Here is an 18276-nt window from a genome sequence, read left to right on the forward strand (position 1 = left end):
AATGGTTCTTTTGTCAGGGAAGCACCAAAGGCCAGATGATGTCACCTTGTGCTGGGCTGCGAGGCTGCTTGTGCCTCTAGGGATGGAGCTCAGCGGTATCACAGTATCTCTTTAACAGGCAGGAGGCAATGAAAAGGCAGCTTTTATCCCACCCTTTTTTAAAAGCAGGCAAAGCAGCTTTGTTCCAGAACAGTCTGCCTGTTTTCAGAGGTGGAAAGGACTAATTAAAGAGCCAACGCTGGTCTCCCCGCTCCGCCAGCTCCCATCATCTGCAGGAGCTCTGCTCTCCCCTGTGGGTATAACTGACCACTTCTTGCTCCACATCCTTTGGACTGGCTCAGAGGAATATCTAAACTCCAGCCATATCCTTTGCCACCTCACCTTCAGGTGGAAAGATTGAGCTATCCGTAGAGGCTGCCTGAGACACCAACAGTCTGAGACTTCCCAAGGATAAGATGTGTTCAGGATGGAGAGAAGGGGGATGAAGAGGAAGGCCTATATTAACATGCCTGTCTGAGTGCTTGGCAGGGCCTCAGAAAGCAGGATTCCTCAGAAGGCAAAGGAGACCTGGATGAAAGGCACCTCTTGCCCCTGCCTCCCCCTTATCTGACCAACCAGGGGCAGCATCCTCACAGCCCCTGCCTGCTCTGTGCCTGCAGGTCAGGCAGCATCACCAGCCTCTCCACCAGAGCCCTAGCAGCTTCTCTCCCAAACAATGGGGGTTCTTAAAGGTTAAATGACCGAACTGAAGCACAGCCCACAGCAACCTGCTCTCTGTTGGCAGTTGGGGCAGCACGGAAACCTGTGTTTCTCCGGCCATCTGGTACGACTGCTGGATCCCAGCCCTCCCGAGCAGGGGGGCATCAGGCAGATCTTTATCTGCTCCGTGCACCTTGCTGCAGAGGAGCAGACCTCAGCTCCTGCCGATGGGAGTAGGAGCGTGCTTGCGTTTCTCCATCCTCATACTAAGGAGCAGTTTAGTGTTTCCCTCCAAATCCATCTACGCTGTAAACAGGCTCTCAGAAGTCAGAGAGAGCGTGGCTCAAGACTACAGGGTGCAAGAGGGTCCTGAGCTGCTCTGGAGGCGATTGCTGGGTGGCTGTGGGGACTGCAGCCCCACTGGGGATCAGGAGTTCGGACATGCCTGGCAGAGGCAGTGTGTAATCCTCACCATGAGTGGGTGCTGGAAACTCCCGGTTTCAGCTCACTGCTCTGCCTTGACTTGCCATGTGAAGTCTTGACGAATAAGCCAGCCTCAGTTTCCCACGTTGGGACTCTGGCTAGTGTCTGCCCACCTCAGGGAGAAGCTACAGCTCAGGATTCATGTCTGTGAAAGAATTTGAAGCATGGAAGGCTCTGCTCAGGGATGGTCTTCAGATTAGTCAGCTCCCAGTGCGGCTGGTTTTGAATATTTATGAAAGCAGAAAATTGTCAGTCATGTTTTGCTGAGCTGTACAGCTCCTTCCCTGCAAAGAGCAGCTTTCCCAAAACAGTGCTTGGAGTCTTGTTTTCCTCAGTCTCTCCATGAGCCCTCACTCCACCAAGGTGACAGGCAGACGTCTGGGATGATAGCAGGCAGGGTGTCTGCAAGGGGACATAGAGGACACACGAGCTGTTTAGGCTAAAGCAATCTGTCGGTTGCTTTATTTCAATACAGCTGGAGCCCTAAAGCTGTTTTCAGGAAGGAGCATCCAGAGAGCCTGGATCCACAGGGTGCTGTCCTGTTGTCCACAAACGGCTTCTCTGTGGCTTCCAAAACCCTGGCAGGAGGGTGGCACTTGGTGCTGCTTCCGAAGGGATTATTTTTTTCCCCTTAGCCCCTAGGCACTGTTGTGGCTTTACTCACACACATCACCCCAGAACACCGCCAAAGCCAAAACAGGAGTTAGCAGGAGGCAGTCAGGCCAGGCATGCCCAGCATTCCTGGTGTGGCCTCTTCCAGAAACCTCTGTCACCTCAAGAGCATCCTAAAGAGAAACAGAAAACATTGCATCTCTGCAGAGAGGTGAAACAGCCAGGGCCAGGACAAAGGGGACTGGGCCAAGCTCACATGCCCTTTTCCATTTACAGGTGACTTTCAAGAAGCTACTTTGGGAGCTGCAGTTGTGAGCTGAGCTGGGAACTGGCTAAACGCAGCCATGCTGGCTGAGGGGTTGTGGGGCACAGGTCCAAGAAGACCTGCAGATTAGAGCAATTAAAATAGTGCTGACAATACCAAACAGGAGATTCCAGAAATCCAAATATTTTCTTCACTTAATTCAGGTTTTTGCCATTTTCTCCACTGCCTTTCATCCCTCCTCCCCCCTCAATCCACAGCACTGCTCAACTCTAGTTGCAGTGAGGGGCTGACCATGAAGTTTGGGCATTAATGAAGGGTTTGGCAAACAGACCCCTCATTAGCGAGGTGCTTGTGCATCTCCTTGCACCAAGGCAGCTGTGAGGGGCCACACACTGCCCTGGGGTCAGGGAGCAGCAAGGATGGCTTTGCTCCCTCAGTGAGGAAGAGCTGGAAGCCAACTACGATAACGTGGCTGACAGGGCAGGGGCCTCGTCAACCAGGGCCCCATCCCATCATACCTGAGAGAGATGAGCAGAGCAGACCCTGCGTAGTAGCTAGGTTCAACCAAGAGTCCAGATCATCAGGTGGGTCCATGCTGATGGGACAGATCCAAGGCCAAGCTCAGAAGTCGGTCCTCAGGTTGGGATCAGCAGGTACATAAGCAGGCATGGCTGTGGCTGAGCTGGAGACCAGCAATCCTACACTCGAGCTCAGGAAGGGGGCAAAGGCCCAGAGCTGAGCTTAAATGGAGCCGCTGTGCCCATGGGAGGGGGTGTGGGTGGAGGCCCCAGGTGAGGCTGGCCAGGACCATTAATACCCCTTCACAGCTGGGAGGTGGCCAAAGTGAGAGGAGCCAGAGGTCCCAGTAAGATGGTCTCAGCAAGGCAGCTGGGCTTGGTGGGGAGCTTTGGAGCAGGAGGGCTGTCCTTCAGCCACAGCCAAGTGCTGGGACTCCATAATCCTGGAGTCTGTCCCCTGCCCCTTGGCCGGCCGATGAGTATCTCTGCTTCCAGTTCCGAGCTCTCAAAGAGCAGCTACCCGCCTGCCTGACCAAGCCAGTGTTGGGAAGCAGATGATTTTGTGTACCTTAGATGCGGTCTGCTGGGGAGATTTTGAGCACACAGACTGGATTTTCATGTTAACCCTTTCGTCACAGCTATGTGACAAGTTCTCTCCAGCTCCTGCACCTGAGCAGCATCTGCAGGTTCGCTGTGCGCAGGACGCCAGCTCCAGGTTGGCCGCAGGAATCCTGTCAATAAATCATCTGTGGCTGGTCTATCCCGTGGTGCTTTTCTTACCAAGACTAATCAAAGCTTAGTCTGTAAGCAGGTCTCTGCAGCTCAGGCTGTGGCCAGGGATGTTGGCCTTGCCGAGTGGGTTGTGTGGAGACTGATCCTATGGTTTTGGTGGATTCCTCAGGAATGAGCGTGTGGAGCTCCCCAGGGGCAACGTGCTGTGCTGGGGATCCCGCTCGTGCTGCCCACATCTCCTGGGGGGTTATCATCTGCGTGAACTGCTGGGTAGGAAAGGACCAATGCACAGGAGTCCTGCGGAGGAGATTGTGCTGGGACCTTCTGGTGGGTGGGTGATCACTGGGGTCCTGAACCCCACGGATGGTGCTAGGAGGGGCGAGGGCACAATGCCAGTCACCAGAGGTTGTAGTTGGATTAGGAAGGGGACGGAGAGGATTACACTCAAATGTGCAAACTCAGCCCTTGACCAGCCAGCTCCCAAGGTTTGGAAAAGGAGAGAAGGGGATTGCTGGGACAGCCGAAGTCTGCGGTCACTGGTGGGCCCTGCCCCGAGGTCCGGTGCAGAAGCGTGCACAGAGTGCTGCTCCCCACATCCCGTACCCCAGCCCCAAGTCCAGGGCTGGAGCACAAACCTTCAGCCGCTGTCCTGCATCGTTGGAGAAGCCTGTGTCCTGCCTGGCTCTGCAGGCAGCACCACCACTGCCAAAAGCACAGCACTGGGAATAAATTAACTAAATCCTGTGCGATGAACTGTGGTCACATTTCCTTGCTGCCCCTCCAGGGACTCCCAGAAACCCAGTGGGGCCGTGATAGCTCCTCGGCCCCCTTCAGCTCACTGCGTGGGGATCAGTCTGCGGTATCTACAATTTGTTGGATGGTGGAAAGAGCTAATTTAAATGAGAAAAAAAGACTTTGGGTATGTTGCCAGCATTCTCCTTGACTATTGTACTCCCCCTTCGGTTTCTGCTTTCCACTGAACAGTTTTATGTTTCCAAGGATCATAAATTCTCATTTTTCCACTGGGCAGGAGGTGCACTCCTGGACTCCACCGCTTCCTGCGTCGCTTTTGTGTCCGTGTTGCCCAGCTACTGCAGCACAGACCCAGACTATGCCCAGCCGCATTCACACCGGCCACGGCCCTGGGAGCGTGCACCCCGCCGCCGGGCACTGGGAGTTCATAGGATTCAGACAGGCACATGCTTCCCAAGATGAACAAAGGAAAGGCCGTAACCCAGCGGTTTCCAGCCGGAGAGCTGCGGCTGACCAGTGAAAATGCCGCTGCCTGGCAGGGCTGTCTGGGGAAGGTGTGATGTGATGCAGAAGGGGCCGCGGGGACTCGTGGGGGGGGATCAGAGGCTGGACGGCAGCCTGCGGTCCAAAGGGTGTGGGAACTGACACTGCTCGTTTGTCAGCTCCGAGGCGGCACGCAGCGCTCAGCTAAGCTGCGCTTGCTGGGAGAAGAACTCGGGAGTTTTCTGTAGCGCCGGCTCCAAGAGGCAGCACTCCAAGCACCAGTAATTCTAACGGCAGTTGAGATAACGCCGCGTCCTCATGCCGTGCGGGTCAGTTTGATTTGAAATTAATTACATTCCTGAGCTTGAAATACTTGGATTCTCCATGGCTTTAATTCCTAAAATGGCACTCCTGTGGTATCGGAGGTTGCATGCTGCAGTGAAGGGAGGGATGCCTCCCACGCGGGTGGGATGTGTCTGTGGCCAGCCTGGGAGCAGGAGCAGGGACCGGTGGGTGCTGCCGGCGTGACACCGAGGGGCAGAGCCGAGCAGATTTCCAGCTCCTCATTGCCATGCTCCCTGTGTCCGTCTGGCGGGCGAGGTTTGGGAAGGGGCTGGGACTGCTTATTGTTGTGGGGTTGTTTATGGACCCATACATCCTGCAGCCTGCCAGGCCGGGACGGGGCGAGGGGAGGCTGGGGACGGGACAGCCGGCTAAGGGCTGGCTGGAGAATTTACAGCTGCAGGAGGAAGTTGCCCATTTCCAAGCCTGTGGCATCTTCCTTTGGGCTTGCAGACAAAGTACTCACCCGGCAGCGTGTGGGAGCACCGATGTACTCCTCTTTCAAAAACCTGGAGAGCCTCTGCCTTGATTCCTCTTAATCCAACTTGGGCTGCACAGCAGCAAACACCATTTGAACCATGGCAGGGGGCGCGTCCTGGCTCTGCCGGCTCTCTCGAGTCTGGCTCTTCTGCTCTTTGTTAATGAGGAAGATGCATTTTTTGGAAACAGAGGCTGCCTCTGAGACCTGGAAACTCTCTATTTTATGACGGTTTTCATTTGCATAATGAAGACCCTGATACCTTCAGTAATTAATCACATTAAGAATTGCTTCCTTGAATAACTCTATTCATGCAAGTTGTTCTTAGTGCTGGAAACTGCATATGATTTCCAATGTGCGTTAGCCCATCTCTTTCATCAGCAGATGGAAGCTGGTAACTGCATGTGTAATTTATATCTGCTTGGGTGGAATTATCAGATGAAATATGCATTACACGGCACCATTAACATTTCTAGTCATACAGTCTTCAGCTCTTGGGTAAGTTAATATCACATGCCAACAGTGTGTGGGACCGTATGAAAGGCAAGGACTTGAACACGGGGATTTAAAACCAGAAATGGAAAGTATTCCAGGTCAGACACATCAGAAATAGAATTAATGAAGCTGCTAAATTAAATGAGATGCATTGCCCTTTTTTGACCTGCATTTTTTTTATAAAATGTCCCATCTTGTCTCGTAGCTGAGAAAGCTGCCAGGCTTACCTGCTGAGTCGCCACTTGTAAGGGCAACTCCAGCTCCTTTACCATCCGGAATGCTTTCCCCCATAGGATAGCACAAGCAGCAGGAGAATAACAATTGAATCTCGGAAGGCAGCAGAGAAGATGAACGCTGCTGTGTGGGTTTGCATTTGTCGGCAACCTTGACAAATTTGGAAAGAAAATCACATCAATTCAATAGTAAGAAAAAAAATCAGTGACTAGACTTTGCTCTCTGACGACAGTGCCGGGTTAGCCAGGAGCCTCGTGCTCGGATGTGTGGTGGTTTACGCACAAACGTTTTAATAGGAGATAGAGACTGCTGTCTTGGAGTGCATTTTTTCATGTGCTTTTTTGTCCTTATATAAATCACAGTTAATTAAAATACTGATTCCTGCTTGATAGGAAGCAATTAAATGACTGAAGCTGTATCCCATCTGCCTCTTATGTGTAGAGATGGAGAGAGAGTCCAATCCAAGCTGGTGCAGCGTGGGCTCGTGGGGCTTTCGCCCAGCTGGCGTTACTGCTCTGCATGCTGAGCAGCGGGTCGGGGCCGGGCCATGCTGCAGCTCCTGCTGCTTGAGGGTTTTCACCCTTTGGAGAGGATTTTTGAGCCCGGTGGGTTTCGATTGTTTTCAGGCCGAGGTAATTCTGCCCGTGGCTGGGACTGGGGCACCTCTGCAGTGGGGAGCGCGTTGGCTGTTTGCAGGTGCTCTGCCGAGGCTGCAGCAGCAAGGCACGAGCAGCAGCGGCCACGAGCTGGACAGGCAAACTCACCCGCCTCCTCCCTCGCTGACCATGCTGTGGCAAAGGGCCGCATCCTGAGCAGAGCCTGAGGGGGCTGCCCGCAGGTTGCAAGGGTTAAAACGGCCTCAGGCACCATGTGCAGGGCGTGCGTGTCGCTGGGGCAGGGCAGAAGCTCTGAGCTCTGCTCCCACCCATCCTCTGTGCCTCCCCAGCTCTGGCTGCTCCAGCACGGCTCGGCAGCTCGGCACTGGCCCTCGGGAGGGTCCAGGGCAGAGCATGCTGGGCAGCTCACGCCGGCTGTATGGCTCTGCTTGGAGCTGAAGCCCCGTACCTGTCCCAAAGTCAGGCTGGGGCAGTGCGGTGTGGTAGCTGGCTGGAGTTCCCTGGGTTCACAGAGACTTGCCGTCACTCCTGGCAGCACCCAGAGATGCGCCGCTGCTGCTCCCAATTGTTCCTTTCTGTCCAAGAGAGAAATAAAAAGCATCTCTGCAAAATCCAGGCTTGGACTTTGCTTAAAGCCTTTGAGTAAAGAGCCTTGTTTGAATGTAATTGCACCCCTGTTGCTACAAGGGGAAAATACACTGTGTTGCTCTCTCTTTCTTGGAAAGCTCGGCTAGTATTTTCCCAGCCATTTGTGTATAAAGAAGGATAAATAGCTCTTTAGCGGGCAGAACAATCTATCCCGGTTTTATTGACATTCATGCAAGCAGACAAGGAGAAACAGTTTGGCAGTGCTGAGCATAGGGGAGGGGGAAGCTCCAGCCCAGTAGAGCTGGGAGCACCCAGCGAGGCTGGGCTGGGGGTACCGGGGCACCGAGGGGCTGCTCGAGTGGCAGGTGGGAGAAGTCCTCTCGGGTGCTGAGACTGGTGAGTCCAGCTGCCTGGCCTCAGCCCTGCAGATGTGTGCACCTCCTCCAGGTCCCCCCCGGCCAGCAGCAGTCTGCAGGATGCACTTGCCGCCTCACCCATCCCTTCACTCCTCCCTATAAATAAAAAACGTGTGTAGCAAATTTAGCTCTGGCTGCACATGCAATGGTGCTATAGATAGATTTTTTAAAGAGCTTGTCTCAGAGTAATAATTCATGGGCAGATCAAAAGGCTGTGGTTTAATCCGGGGTCTGTCTGATACCATAAACCCTGCAGAGTGCTAAGAATTCGATGAGCAGCATCAAAAGCCTGATAAACATGAAAGCCACCCAATTTTCTGCCTGTAAGTCTGGCGTGGCTTACAATGGGTGCTGAGGAGCTGGAAAGATGCCTATCTTCTCTGCAGTGCTTAGGTGCCGTGCTGACACAGAGCCACACACAGAGTCCTTCAACTTCAGGCTCCTGAAAAAGGTGCCTGGACTCAACATCTCAGTTGCTACCTGCAGCTCTGCCGACTGTATGAAGAGATAAGATTTCTAATTAGATGTCTAATTACACAGCATAGGTAGGCTTCAGGCTGCACTCCGCCGCTTGGCATCGCCTCATCCTCCGTGTGTGCGGATCACACAGCCTCTGTTGATTCTCCAAAGGATGTGGCAGAGGCATCCCAGGAGACAGTGGAGGCTGGCGATGGAACGGAGGCACCTTCCGGCCCCATGAGCCCATCGGAGCAGCGCAGCGCTGCCCGGGAAGGCTCGGTGGCACAGTGCTCACCAGCGAGGTAGCCGGCTGTCCTTGAGGGGGTCAGGACACCGCAGAGGGGGCTGCATCCCCCTGGCACCTTAGCAGGAAAAGCTTGCAAGCTGCTTGCTTCCAGCAGCCTGATGGAAGATGTGGCCAGATCCCATCTACAGCCTGTTTTCTGGTAGACCACGACTGACAGCGTGGGGGGAGAGGCAAGAGCCATTGGGGAGCGAGAGAGCAGGCGCAGGGGGCGGCTCAGCCACGCTCGCTGACACCCGTAGCCTCGCCGCGGCTGCGTGCACCGGCAGAGCCAGCAGGCAGTGGCGTCCCGTGATGGCCGCTTTGCAGAGCCCCAGCTCCCTTGCAGCACCATTGACGCTATTAGACTATTGAAACAGGGGATTTATAACCTTTCTGGCGATGATAAGTGTACATTGAGTTAATTCAAAGGATTTCTTTTTTAATAGATACATGGTGGCTGTTACTGTAGCTCCACTGACAGTAATGGATGTGCTGGGTTAGATATATTGAGGATCTGGCCCAGGAAAGCTGGATTTCAGATAGGGAGTGCGAAAAATACAGGGTATCAAAACGCTGTATTTGGGAAGCTGAAAATAGTGCCTAAAATGGGGCCATTAAGGATCAGCGCTGTAAACACAGGTCTCCAGAGTGGAAAGGCTCTGCCGTGCTTCTGGCTGTCAGCGAAAGCAACATTTAAAAGCCAGCAGTTTAATTTTTAACACAAACGGAGGCGAGTTCAGACTGCAGACACCTGCAGGTGAGGAGCCGGGTTTTTCCTCCAGAGATACCGAGCCCACTGAGGTTAATGTGATTATGTAAATGACTGAGGTATAATTGCGTTACTGCCACCCATCTGGCCCTCCCTGCAATTCATGAGTGGTTTTATATTCCCCGTGCGCTGCAGCACTGACATCAAGGGCACTGGAGGTGCCATAAATCACTGCTTGGTGCTTGCTGCAAGTGCCACCTCCCCGTCAAGCCTCTGGTGCAGAGTCCCGCTGGACTCGGCACAGCCAACGCATCGGGAAAGTTCTTCCCAGATCCGGATTACCAGTCTCTGGATGTAGCCCAGGGGATCGAGCTCCGCGTGGCCTTTCCCAAGGGATGCTCCTGACAAAGCCAGGATCCTGCCCGGCATCCCAGCTGCGGCAGTGGGTCCTTCCTTCCCAACATGGATTTTCTTATCAGGATAAAACAAATTCCCAGTTTCCTTGGCAGCTGAGAACACACACAAACCCGACGTTTTCATGTAAAACACTGACTAGTACCACACACTGTCCCACGTACCCCCCAATACCACCTCTCTTCTAACCTGGGTTTTTCTTCCCACCAGTATGAATTCAAAGCTAAGAACATTAAGAAGAAGAAAGTGAGCATCATTGTGTCCGTGGACGGTGTGAAGGTGATTCTACGCAAGAAGCAGAAGGTGAGACTTCTCCGTCCCAGCTGGGGCACTCAGGGCCAGAGCACCTGGGTGTTGGCTTTGACCATGTATTACTGCTGCTCAGGATAGTCCCACTTCTAACCAAAACTGGTATTTTCTGAAAACCCACCCAGAATTTTCACAAGGAAACACTCTGTTTTTCATCAAACGAATAACAAAACCTTGCTGAAAAAAAAGAGTAGGAAAATTACACTGTGGGAAGAGCGATTTTTTTTTTTCCCTATCAAAAAATGTCAAGCTTTCAGGAAATACAGTTTCTTGTTAATACCAGTAGGCTTTTTCCACGCTGCCTGGGCTGAGCACCCCTCGGTGCTTCCCACCAAGCCGAGCCAGCAGCAGGATCCAGATCTCCTAAGCCCTGGCTCAGAGCCTTCTTCCCAAAAATGTGTTACTCTTCTCCATATTTAATGTTATAAATTAATCTTAGGGACCATTTTCAGCCCTGAAGGCTGTGATCAGATGACCAGATATGATAAATGATCAAAGAAATCTATTTTTATCCAAGATACTGATGAAACAGCCATTGCTCATATAGTCAAACTGTAGCCTGGATTTTGGCTTGGGACAAACGTGCCCTTCTCCAGCATTCCTGCCCATCAGCATGGTGGAGCTTCCTTTTCACCTGACTCTCTGTAATTTTGTTTCTGCCCTCTGCTTACAGAGAAAAGAGTGGACCTGGGACGAGAGTAAGATGGTGGTGATGCACGATCCCGTGTACAGGTATGTGGCAGGGGATTTACACCGGCTGGGTCCAAGCAGCCCTGCGTGATGTGTACCCATCCTCCCGCTTGCTGAGTTACCTCCACCAAGGCTGGCTTTCCCAAGGACCATGAAAAATTAATGAGGCTGCAGAATTACCACTGATGGGGAGCGCTTTTCATACATTTTTGAGGGTGAGCTGGCCTGATCTAGCTTTGAAGCTGGCTCTGCTTTGAACAGGGTTAGACTAGGTGACCCCCAGAGATGTCTTCAACCCAAATTACTCTCTGATCCTGACTCTGAAGACGGGCTTCCCTGTGGTTTTCCTTCAGAGCATGGCTTGCTGTGTGGTTCTGAAGAACAGGCCTTACTCTAAGGCGTAACTGCTTGCAGGGAATTAACTCCTACAGGACGTGGTAAGATGGCATTGACTTTCCATAGCACCTGCCATGGGATCTCGAAGTATTTTGGAGACCACAAGCCCCACACAGAGGTTTACATTGCATGTAAACTTGATGCCTCAGGAGCCGTCAGAGACGGCTTCCTTGAAGGCAACCCCAGCGATGGTGCGTAGCCTGCAGACACTGCCTTGAGAATAGCAGGAGGGGCTGTGCAGCAGCACTGCTTCATTCCTCCAACCCTGGGTGCTGTGAGCCAGCCCGTCCTGGGGACACACGGAAGCCTCCAAGGCTGTCTGCGGGGCAGAGACTCCCCTGGGTGTTTAATTCCCTTTGTCTCTCTCCCACCTAGAATCTTCTACGTGTCTCACGACTCACAAGACCTGAAAATATTTAGTTACATCGCAAGGGACGGCGCTAACAACTCCTTCAGGTGCAACGTCTTCAAATCAAAGAAGAAGGTAGGATGCTCTGGGGGCTATGGCTGGGTCACCCCTGGGCGCGAGGTCTCCGAGGGACCTCGCACCTCCCCGCGCAGGAGCTGCAGTAACCGCTGGGTCAGAGCCTGCAGATCCCAGCGGAGAGACGAGGCAGCACCAGTGCTGGATGTCCCAAAAAACCACTCCTGGTGCTTGTCCCCTGCTGGCCCAGCCACCCGGGCAGCAGCCCAGCCCGTCTGCCTCAGCTCACGTGGAGATAAAAGCACCCGTCTCCAGGAGCGGCGGACCAGGGCGGGGGGATGCTGCGACAGGTCCAGCTGTGGGCAGCTGTGGAGCCCCCCCCCCATGGCAGCGTGGGGCAGCCCCGGGGTGGGAAGCAGCGGGGGAAGGCTCCCCGTTTTCCCACCGATGGTGGGGCGGTGATGGCAGCACGGCCGCCGCAGGGCTGAGCAGCGCATGGGTTTTGCTCCGCAGAGCCAGGCGATGCGGGTGGTGCGCACGGTGGGACAGGCCTTCGAGGTATGCCACAAGCTGAGCCTGCAGCACGCCCTGCAGAACGCCGACGGGCAGGCGGATGGTGCCAGCGACAAGTCGGCCGAGGAGCAGCCGCTGGAAGGTGAAGTGTGGCTCCCCGCGGGGCGCGGGCAGAACCCTCCCTCAGCAGCGGCAGCGGGGATGCTTTGGGGTGGGGAACCCCGAGGTGGCATGTCTTTTGTGGGCCAGCTCTAGTGACAGCAAGAGCTTCGGGATCCTTTGGGTGGGGGATACAGGGTGCCCTGTCTGCCTGCCTGACCCAGGCACCAGGAAGGCAGAGGCTGAGCCCCCTTGTCCAGCAGGCTGAGGGTCTGCAGGCGCCAGCCCCTTCCTCCTGCCCCTCCGCAGCATGCCGAGACTTGAAACAAGCCCTGGAGTTGTCCCTGAGCTACCACCCCATCTGCTTGCTCTGATCCTGTGGCAGAGGAGGGCTTGGGTTTATTTATCCGTCTCGTTTGAAGTTCACCAGATAAAGGGCTCCAAGATCGCGGTGGCAGACGAGGTTGGCATCGACTCTGATGGCATCTGTGTGTCTGAGAGGGGACCCGGAGAGCTGCCTGCTGCCAGGGGGGACCTCGGCATGCTGAAGCCTGGGCAAGCCTCAAAGGATAAGAACTGCCAGGTAACGGGGGGCTTGGTCCATGTGCTCTGGTGCTGCTGGGGTCCTGCTTAGGGTCACTGTATCATGGCTTGATTCGGAAGGGCTTTCATGGAGATCCCATTGCAGAACCCCCTCCTGGCTCCCTGCTTTTGCAGCCCCCGTGGCAGGACAGGGGGTTCAGCACCCAGTTTACCTGCAGCCAAGCTGTGTCTCAGCACTGGGGCAGGGGGAGAGGTGAGAGCCAGGAGTGGGGCCATGGTGGGTGGCTGAGCGGGCTTCAACCACAACCCGGGAGAGCCCACCGGTGCGGGCAGGGCAGAGCGCAGAGGGGCTCTGCTGGGGCGATCACCCAGCACTAGAAAGGAGAAGTGAGGCAGAACCCCCCCCCCGCCGCTCCCGCAGCAGCATCCACAGAACAGGCAGAAACCAAGAGGAGGCATCTCTGGCGAGGCGACCATTTCCCCACCCTGCGGCGTGGATTTCTGTGCCCCCAGTGCCACTCCGCGGTGGTCACTCGTCCCCCTGCCCCCAGCAGCAACCCCCAGCTCCTCTCACCCCCCAAGGCCCAGGGACCAGTGTCCCAAGGAGGGGGGGGGTCCCAGCCCTGTCAGCGCGGGAACACAGGGTGCGTTTTGGCGCAAGTCGCGGTTTCGCTGTCATGAACAGCTGCGCTGCAGAGCTGCTGCGGGAGCGCTTCCCGGCGGCCTGAACGGCGTCGCTTCATCCCGCACGATCGGATCGCTCGCAGGGCCTGGCTGAAAGCAGCTGCCGTGAAACGCGCCCCGTGGGATTCGTTTCCGTGGCTGGAAAGGCAGCGCTTTCCTCCGCTTTCCTTCTGGGTGCTGGAGCTGCCCGAGCAGGGGAGGGCAGGGGGCAGGAAAGGCAGCGGCCATGGGCCAGCTCCCAGGAGCGGGGCACGCTGCGAGGGGAACCATCCTAAAACACCCCCCTGCTGCTGGGGTGGGAGGCTGCCTGCCGAGGGGGCTGCGTGGTGAGACACACACCCCCCCCCCCAGCGCTACAGAGGGCCAGGTGAGCCACGCGTGGGGCCACCGCATGGTCCCCAGGGCACGTGAGGTGGCTGCAAGCTCACCCACCCTGTGCCAAACCGGCGGATCCCGGGCTCTGAGCACCATGCTGGGGGGCAGGGGGCTCACAGCTGGGTCAGGAGCTGCTCTGAAATCGGTCAGGGGTTGCCCTGCCCTTCTCAAGCGAGGTATCTCCAAGGGCTGGGACCCCTGCAGTCTTTTCGTGTGCTGATGGCCCTGACCCTGGACTGCTGCTGCCACTGGCAAATGCTTCAGGCGACAAGAAACCATCCAACCTGGGCAGTCGCGTCATGGGGGAAAGGGGGCGAGGGTATTTGGATCATTCCCTGCCATCTCCCCCCCCCCCAGGGACCTGCCCTCTCTGTTTGGAGCTATGGCCAGACACAGACAATGCAGCCCTTCCAGCTCTCTTGGGAGCAGGAGTCACTCCAAAAAGTGCTGTCCTGGGGATCGTGTAGTTGTGCAGTGCCTGACACCGAGCCCAGGGCTGCTCCCCTCCACAGTCCCTTGGTGCCAGAGGTGCAGGGGCCACTCTGCCACGCTGGGGTCAATGCCGTGGGGCACCACGATCCAAATCCCAGCTTGAGCTGGTCGGTCTGCTCATCCTGCCCGTTTCTTTGTGCCCAGGATGCTGAGAACTACTCCCTCCACCCAGCCAGCTCCCAGCAGCTGCTCAGCCCCAGCAGCCCCTGCTCCTCGGCCTCCATCACGCCGCTGGCCTCCCAGCACTGCCTCCAGCTGCTCCAGCAGCAGCTCCTCCAGCAGCAGCAGCAGACGCAGGTGGCCGTGGCCCAGGTACGCGTCCAGCCCTCCCCTTGGACCCTTCTCCTCTCCCTGCTCCAGCCTCCGGCCAGGCTAGGCTGGCAGCAGAGGCAGGCAGGAGCAGTGCAGGGAACTCGCAGCACAGCTCGCAGCGTTGCAGCTTGCAGCGTTCCTTGCAGGATTCCTTGCAGCATAGCTCGCAGAGCAGCTCGCAGCGTTCCTTGCAGCATTGCTTGCAGTATTCCTTACAGTGTTGCTTGCAGCGTAGCTCGCAGAGCAGCTTGCAGCATTCCTTGCAGCATTCCTTGCAGGATTCCTTGCAGCGTTGCTTGCAGCGTAGCTCACAGCATTGCTCGCAGCGTGGCTCAGCTCCCCCCAGGCGTGGAACTGGCTGCATGCATAAGCCCAGGCCGCTTTAGCAGGGTCACAGGGCAACACACACACACACCCCCCACCCCCGCCCCCGCCCCGAGCCACCAGCTTCCCTTTCATCCCGTTTTTTGGAAGACCTCCCCGCTGTGCCTCTTCCCCGAACCGGGGGAGCCTGGTGTGTCCCCCCCGGCTGGGCACCTCCCCAACTCGTTTCATGTTACTGGGGGGAGAGGGGCAGCAGGGGACGCCCCCCTCCTCCTATCGCCCTCGGCCCGGGATGCAGCCGCATCCCCCCGTCCCGCTGCGGGGGGGGTGGGTACCGCGGCGGGGCCGGCAGGGGGCGCTCGAGCGCCGCCGCTCCCGGGGGATCCCGGGGATGCTCGTCCCGCCCCGCATCGCCCCGTCCCGCATCACCCCATCCCCGCATCACCCCGTCATCCCATCCCACATCACCCCATCCCCGCATCACCCCATCATCCCATCCCACATCACACCATCCTCGCATCACCCCATCCATGCATCACCCCATCATCCCATTCCCACATCCCACATCATCCCATCCCGCATCACCCCATCCCTGCATCACCCCATCATCCCATCTCACATCACCCCATTCCCGCATCGCTCCATCTCCGCATCACCCCATCACCCCATCCCACATCACCCCATCCCTGCATCACCCCATCACACATCGCCCCATCTCTGCATCGCTCTGTCCCGCATCACCCCATCCCCTCATCACCCCATCCCACATCACCCCATCCCTGCATCACTCTGTCCTGCATCACCCCATCACACATCGCCCCATCCCTGCATCGCTCTGTCCCGCATCACCCCATCCCCGCATCACCCCATCCCACATCACCCCATCCCTGCATCACCCCATCACACATCGCCCCATCCCGCGCCGCCCCGTCCCCCAGGTGCAGCTGCTGAAGGACCAACTGGCGGCCGAAACGGCGGCACGGATCGAAGCGCAGGCCCGGGTACGGCAACTCCTGTTGACCAACCGTGACCTGCTGCAACACGTCTCCTTGCTGGTGCGGCAGCTGACGGTGCTGGAAGCCCGGGAGCAGCATCGACAGCCGGGTGAGCGCAGTGGCCCCCGCACCAGGGGTGGTTTGGGTGCTGGGCTCCTCCCAGCACCATCCCTCTGGACCATCTCTGCACTACTCAAGGTCCCAGGGAGCAGCTGGGATGCTCTGAGCACTATCCCAGCAAGCTCGGGGGGGGCTTCAGAGCATTTCTGCATCCCTTGCAGTCCTGGGGAGCAGTTCAGATGCTCCCAGCACCGGCCTGCCAGGCTCTGGAGGGGATTTTGAAGCATCTCTGCACCCCTCGTGGTCCCAGGGAGCAGTTGGGGTATCCCAGTGCCATCCCAGCAGGCTCTGGGAGGTTTTGGAGCATCTCTGCACCCCTCACAGTCCAGGGGAGCAGCTGAGCTGGAGGTCCTCAGCTCTTCACGCACCCCTTGTCCCTCTCTTGCCAGTTGACCGCTCCTTACAAAACCTGTCCCTGGCTCAGTCCCTCTCCCTGAACCTGAAGAACCACTACAGCCTGGATGTCCACCTGCCGTCCACCTCCACCCCCGCCAGCATCCTGGGCAGCCCCGTGGCCCCCGGCTCGCTGCCAGCCCTGGGCCCCGGGGACTCCTACCTCAACCTCGTCAGCCTGGAGAGGGGTGGCCACCGCTACGGCAGCAAGGAGGGGGACGAGTGCCTGGCTGTGCTGGAGGGGCAGGACGGGCTCAGCCGGCGCGTCGAGGGCTCCGAGGTCAGCGAGTTTGCTCTGCTCAACGGGAGCAGTCGGCAGAAGGTGGATGACACGGACAGAGGGGACGAGGACAGGTAGGATGTGCCACCTCCGCCACCCACCGGCTGGAGAGCCCCCCCGAGCAGACTCTCCCGCTCCCCAGCAGGGCTCCCACTGCACACGCCATGTTTCGGAGGGCTCGTGGCAGCAGAGCCTGCAGCAGGGGCTGGGGAGGAAGGGCTGTGCTCTGGGCACTCGGGGACAGGCAGCCAGGAGCTGTGCGCTGCCTCAGGTGCACTAAGCTGAGGCAGGGAACCCACCGTGTCCCCCTGTGGGGTCGCTGCCCGCCTTGCGCCTGTCCCCCTGCTGCGCAATGGTCATTGCCACGTCACCTCACCCCGGCTCCAGGGTTTGTAGGCAACGGGTTGCACTGATGGGACCCAGCAAAGGTCTTTTTTGGAGAGCCTGGGGCAGCCAGCCCAAGCCCCCCGTGCAGCTAAGTCCCTGCCCATCACCTCCTCTCTCTGCTTTTGCTTCCCAGGCGGCAGCAGCCCATTCCCAAGCTCAACCCGCCACCGCCCATCCTGCGCAAAAGGTCAAGCAAGACCTCCCCGAGCCTGGAGGTGGAGGTGAAGCCCGAGGGCGCTGCCCACGTGAGCCTGCCCAGCCCCAGCATCTCCAGCCTCACCAGCATCGCTGCCAGCTCGCTCACCCTCTTGGACCCGGAGGCAAGGACTCCCGCACGGAGCGCTGCCTCCAGCACGGAGCCCGTCCCCGCTGGGACCTGCCAGCGCGCTCTGGGCAAGGACAGGACTGGAGAGAGCGGGCAGGTGTCCCCCCTGGCCAGCATCCGCGACCCTGCAGGCAGTGAGGCCCTGGCCAAGGACTTGGCCGCCCTGGCCAGCCCTACGGACAGCACGCTGCCCTTCTCCCCTGCGGATGACACCTGCTTGCACATCAGCTTCTCGGAAGATGAGCTGCTCGAACCAGAGCTGGACCCTGCTGGGGGGCCCACCAGGGTCCCCCCTTAGTGGGACCACAGTAGGTGGCGGCTGGCTGGCAGACAGTCCCGGCAGCTCCGTCCATGCCACTCCACCAGCCCACGCTGGGGTTGGGGTCCCCTGTGCCCAGGCTGGCAGGCAGGTCTCTTTGCTGTCCCCGTCCCATGCAGCAGCTCCCCCTCCGCCACGTAGGGGGCTGCCATGCGGGATGCGACCTGGCCAGCCCCTGCCCGCAGCCTGCGCCAGCTCACACTGCCGTCCCGCTGCCCCGGCCTCCCGTCTGCTGCCCGGCCTCGCCCCGCTCACGCAGCCAGGGGGGCTGCAGCGGGTCCCTGCCTCCGGGCAGCTCTCTCCCTGGCAGAGGCACGCCTCGTGTTCGTCACTACATCCCCGCTGCAGCCCTGCACCAGCCCCAGCCTTCCCGCAGCCCGCAGGGGCCTTTCCCAGCCCTGGCAGGGTGCGTGCCGTCGCCTGCTGGGCAGCTCAGGAGGGCGAGGAGCCGGCAGATGGCACTGCTGGAAGCCAGGGCACGCTGGACTGGGATGGCACTGGTTTGACTTGCTCTGGGGAGCTTCCCACCCAGCCAGCATTCCCCATGGGATGCTCCACAGCAGAAACATCCCTGGAGCCACCGGGCAGGGCCACGGCACGGCGCAGGGCTGCGAGCACCCGGACACAAGGCTGCTGTCACTAACCCGGTTCATCGGTAGCGGTGTGAGCAGGGCTGTGCGGCACGGCCACGGTGCCGACGTGGGCGCCAGGCT

At 57.9% G+C, this 18276-nt stretch overlaps 1 protein-coding gene across 1 annotated transcript in view; it reads left to right on the plus strand.

Annotated features, from left to right (window-relative positions):
* The window catches only part of LOC147414125 (carboxyl-terminal PDZ ligand of neuronal nitric oxide synthase protein-like), a 35857-nt gene extending 18315 nt beyond the window's left edge, over positions 1 to 17542 (plus strand). The window contains exons 3-11 of the mRNA XM_086475757.1: positions 9794 to 9886; positions 10566 to 10624; positions 11354 to 11462; positions 11916 to 12057; positions 12437 to 12597; positions 14253 to 14420; positions 15683 to 15848; positions 16249 to 16606; positions 17053 to 17542. Coding sequence (XP_086331883.1) covers positions 9794 to 9886; positions 10566 to 10624; positions 11354 to 11462; positions 11916 to 12057; positions 12437 to 12597; positions 14253 to 14420; positions 15683 to 15848; positions 16249 to 16606; positions 17053 to 17542 — 1746 coding nt within the window. The remainder of the gene's footprint in view (positions 1 to 9793; positions 9887 to 10565; positions 10625 to 11353; positions 11463 to 11915; positions 12058 to 12436; positions 12598 to 14252; positions 14421 to 15682; positions 15849 to 16248; positions 16607 to 17052) is intronic.
* Positions 17543 to 18276: the final 734 nt, after the last annotated feature.

This window comes from Leptosomus discolor, chromosome 19, assembly GCF_034619465.1.
Source record: "Leptosomus discolor isolate bLepDis1 chromosome 19, bLepDis1.hap2, whole genome shotgun sequence".
Classification (NCBI taxonomy): Eukaryota; Metazoa; Chordata; class Aves; order Leptosomiformes; family Leptosomidae; genus Leptosomus; species Leptosomus discolor.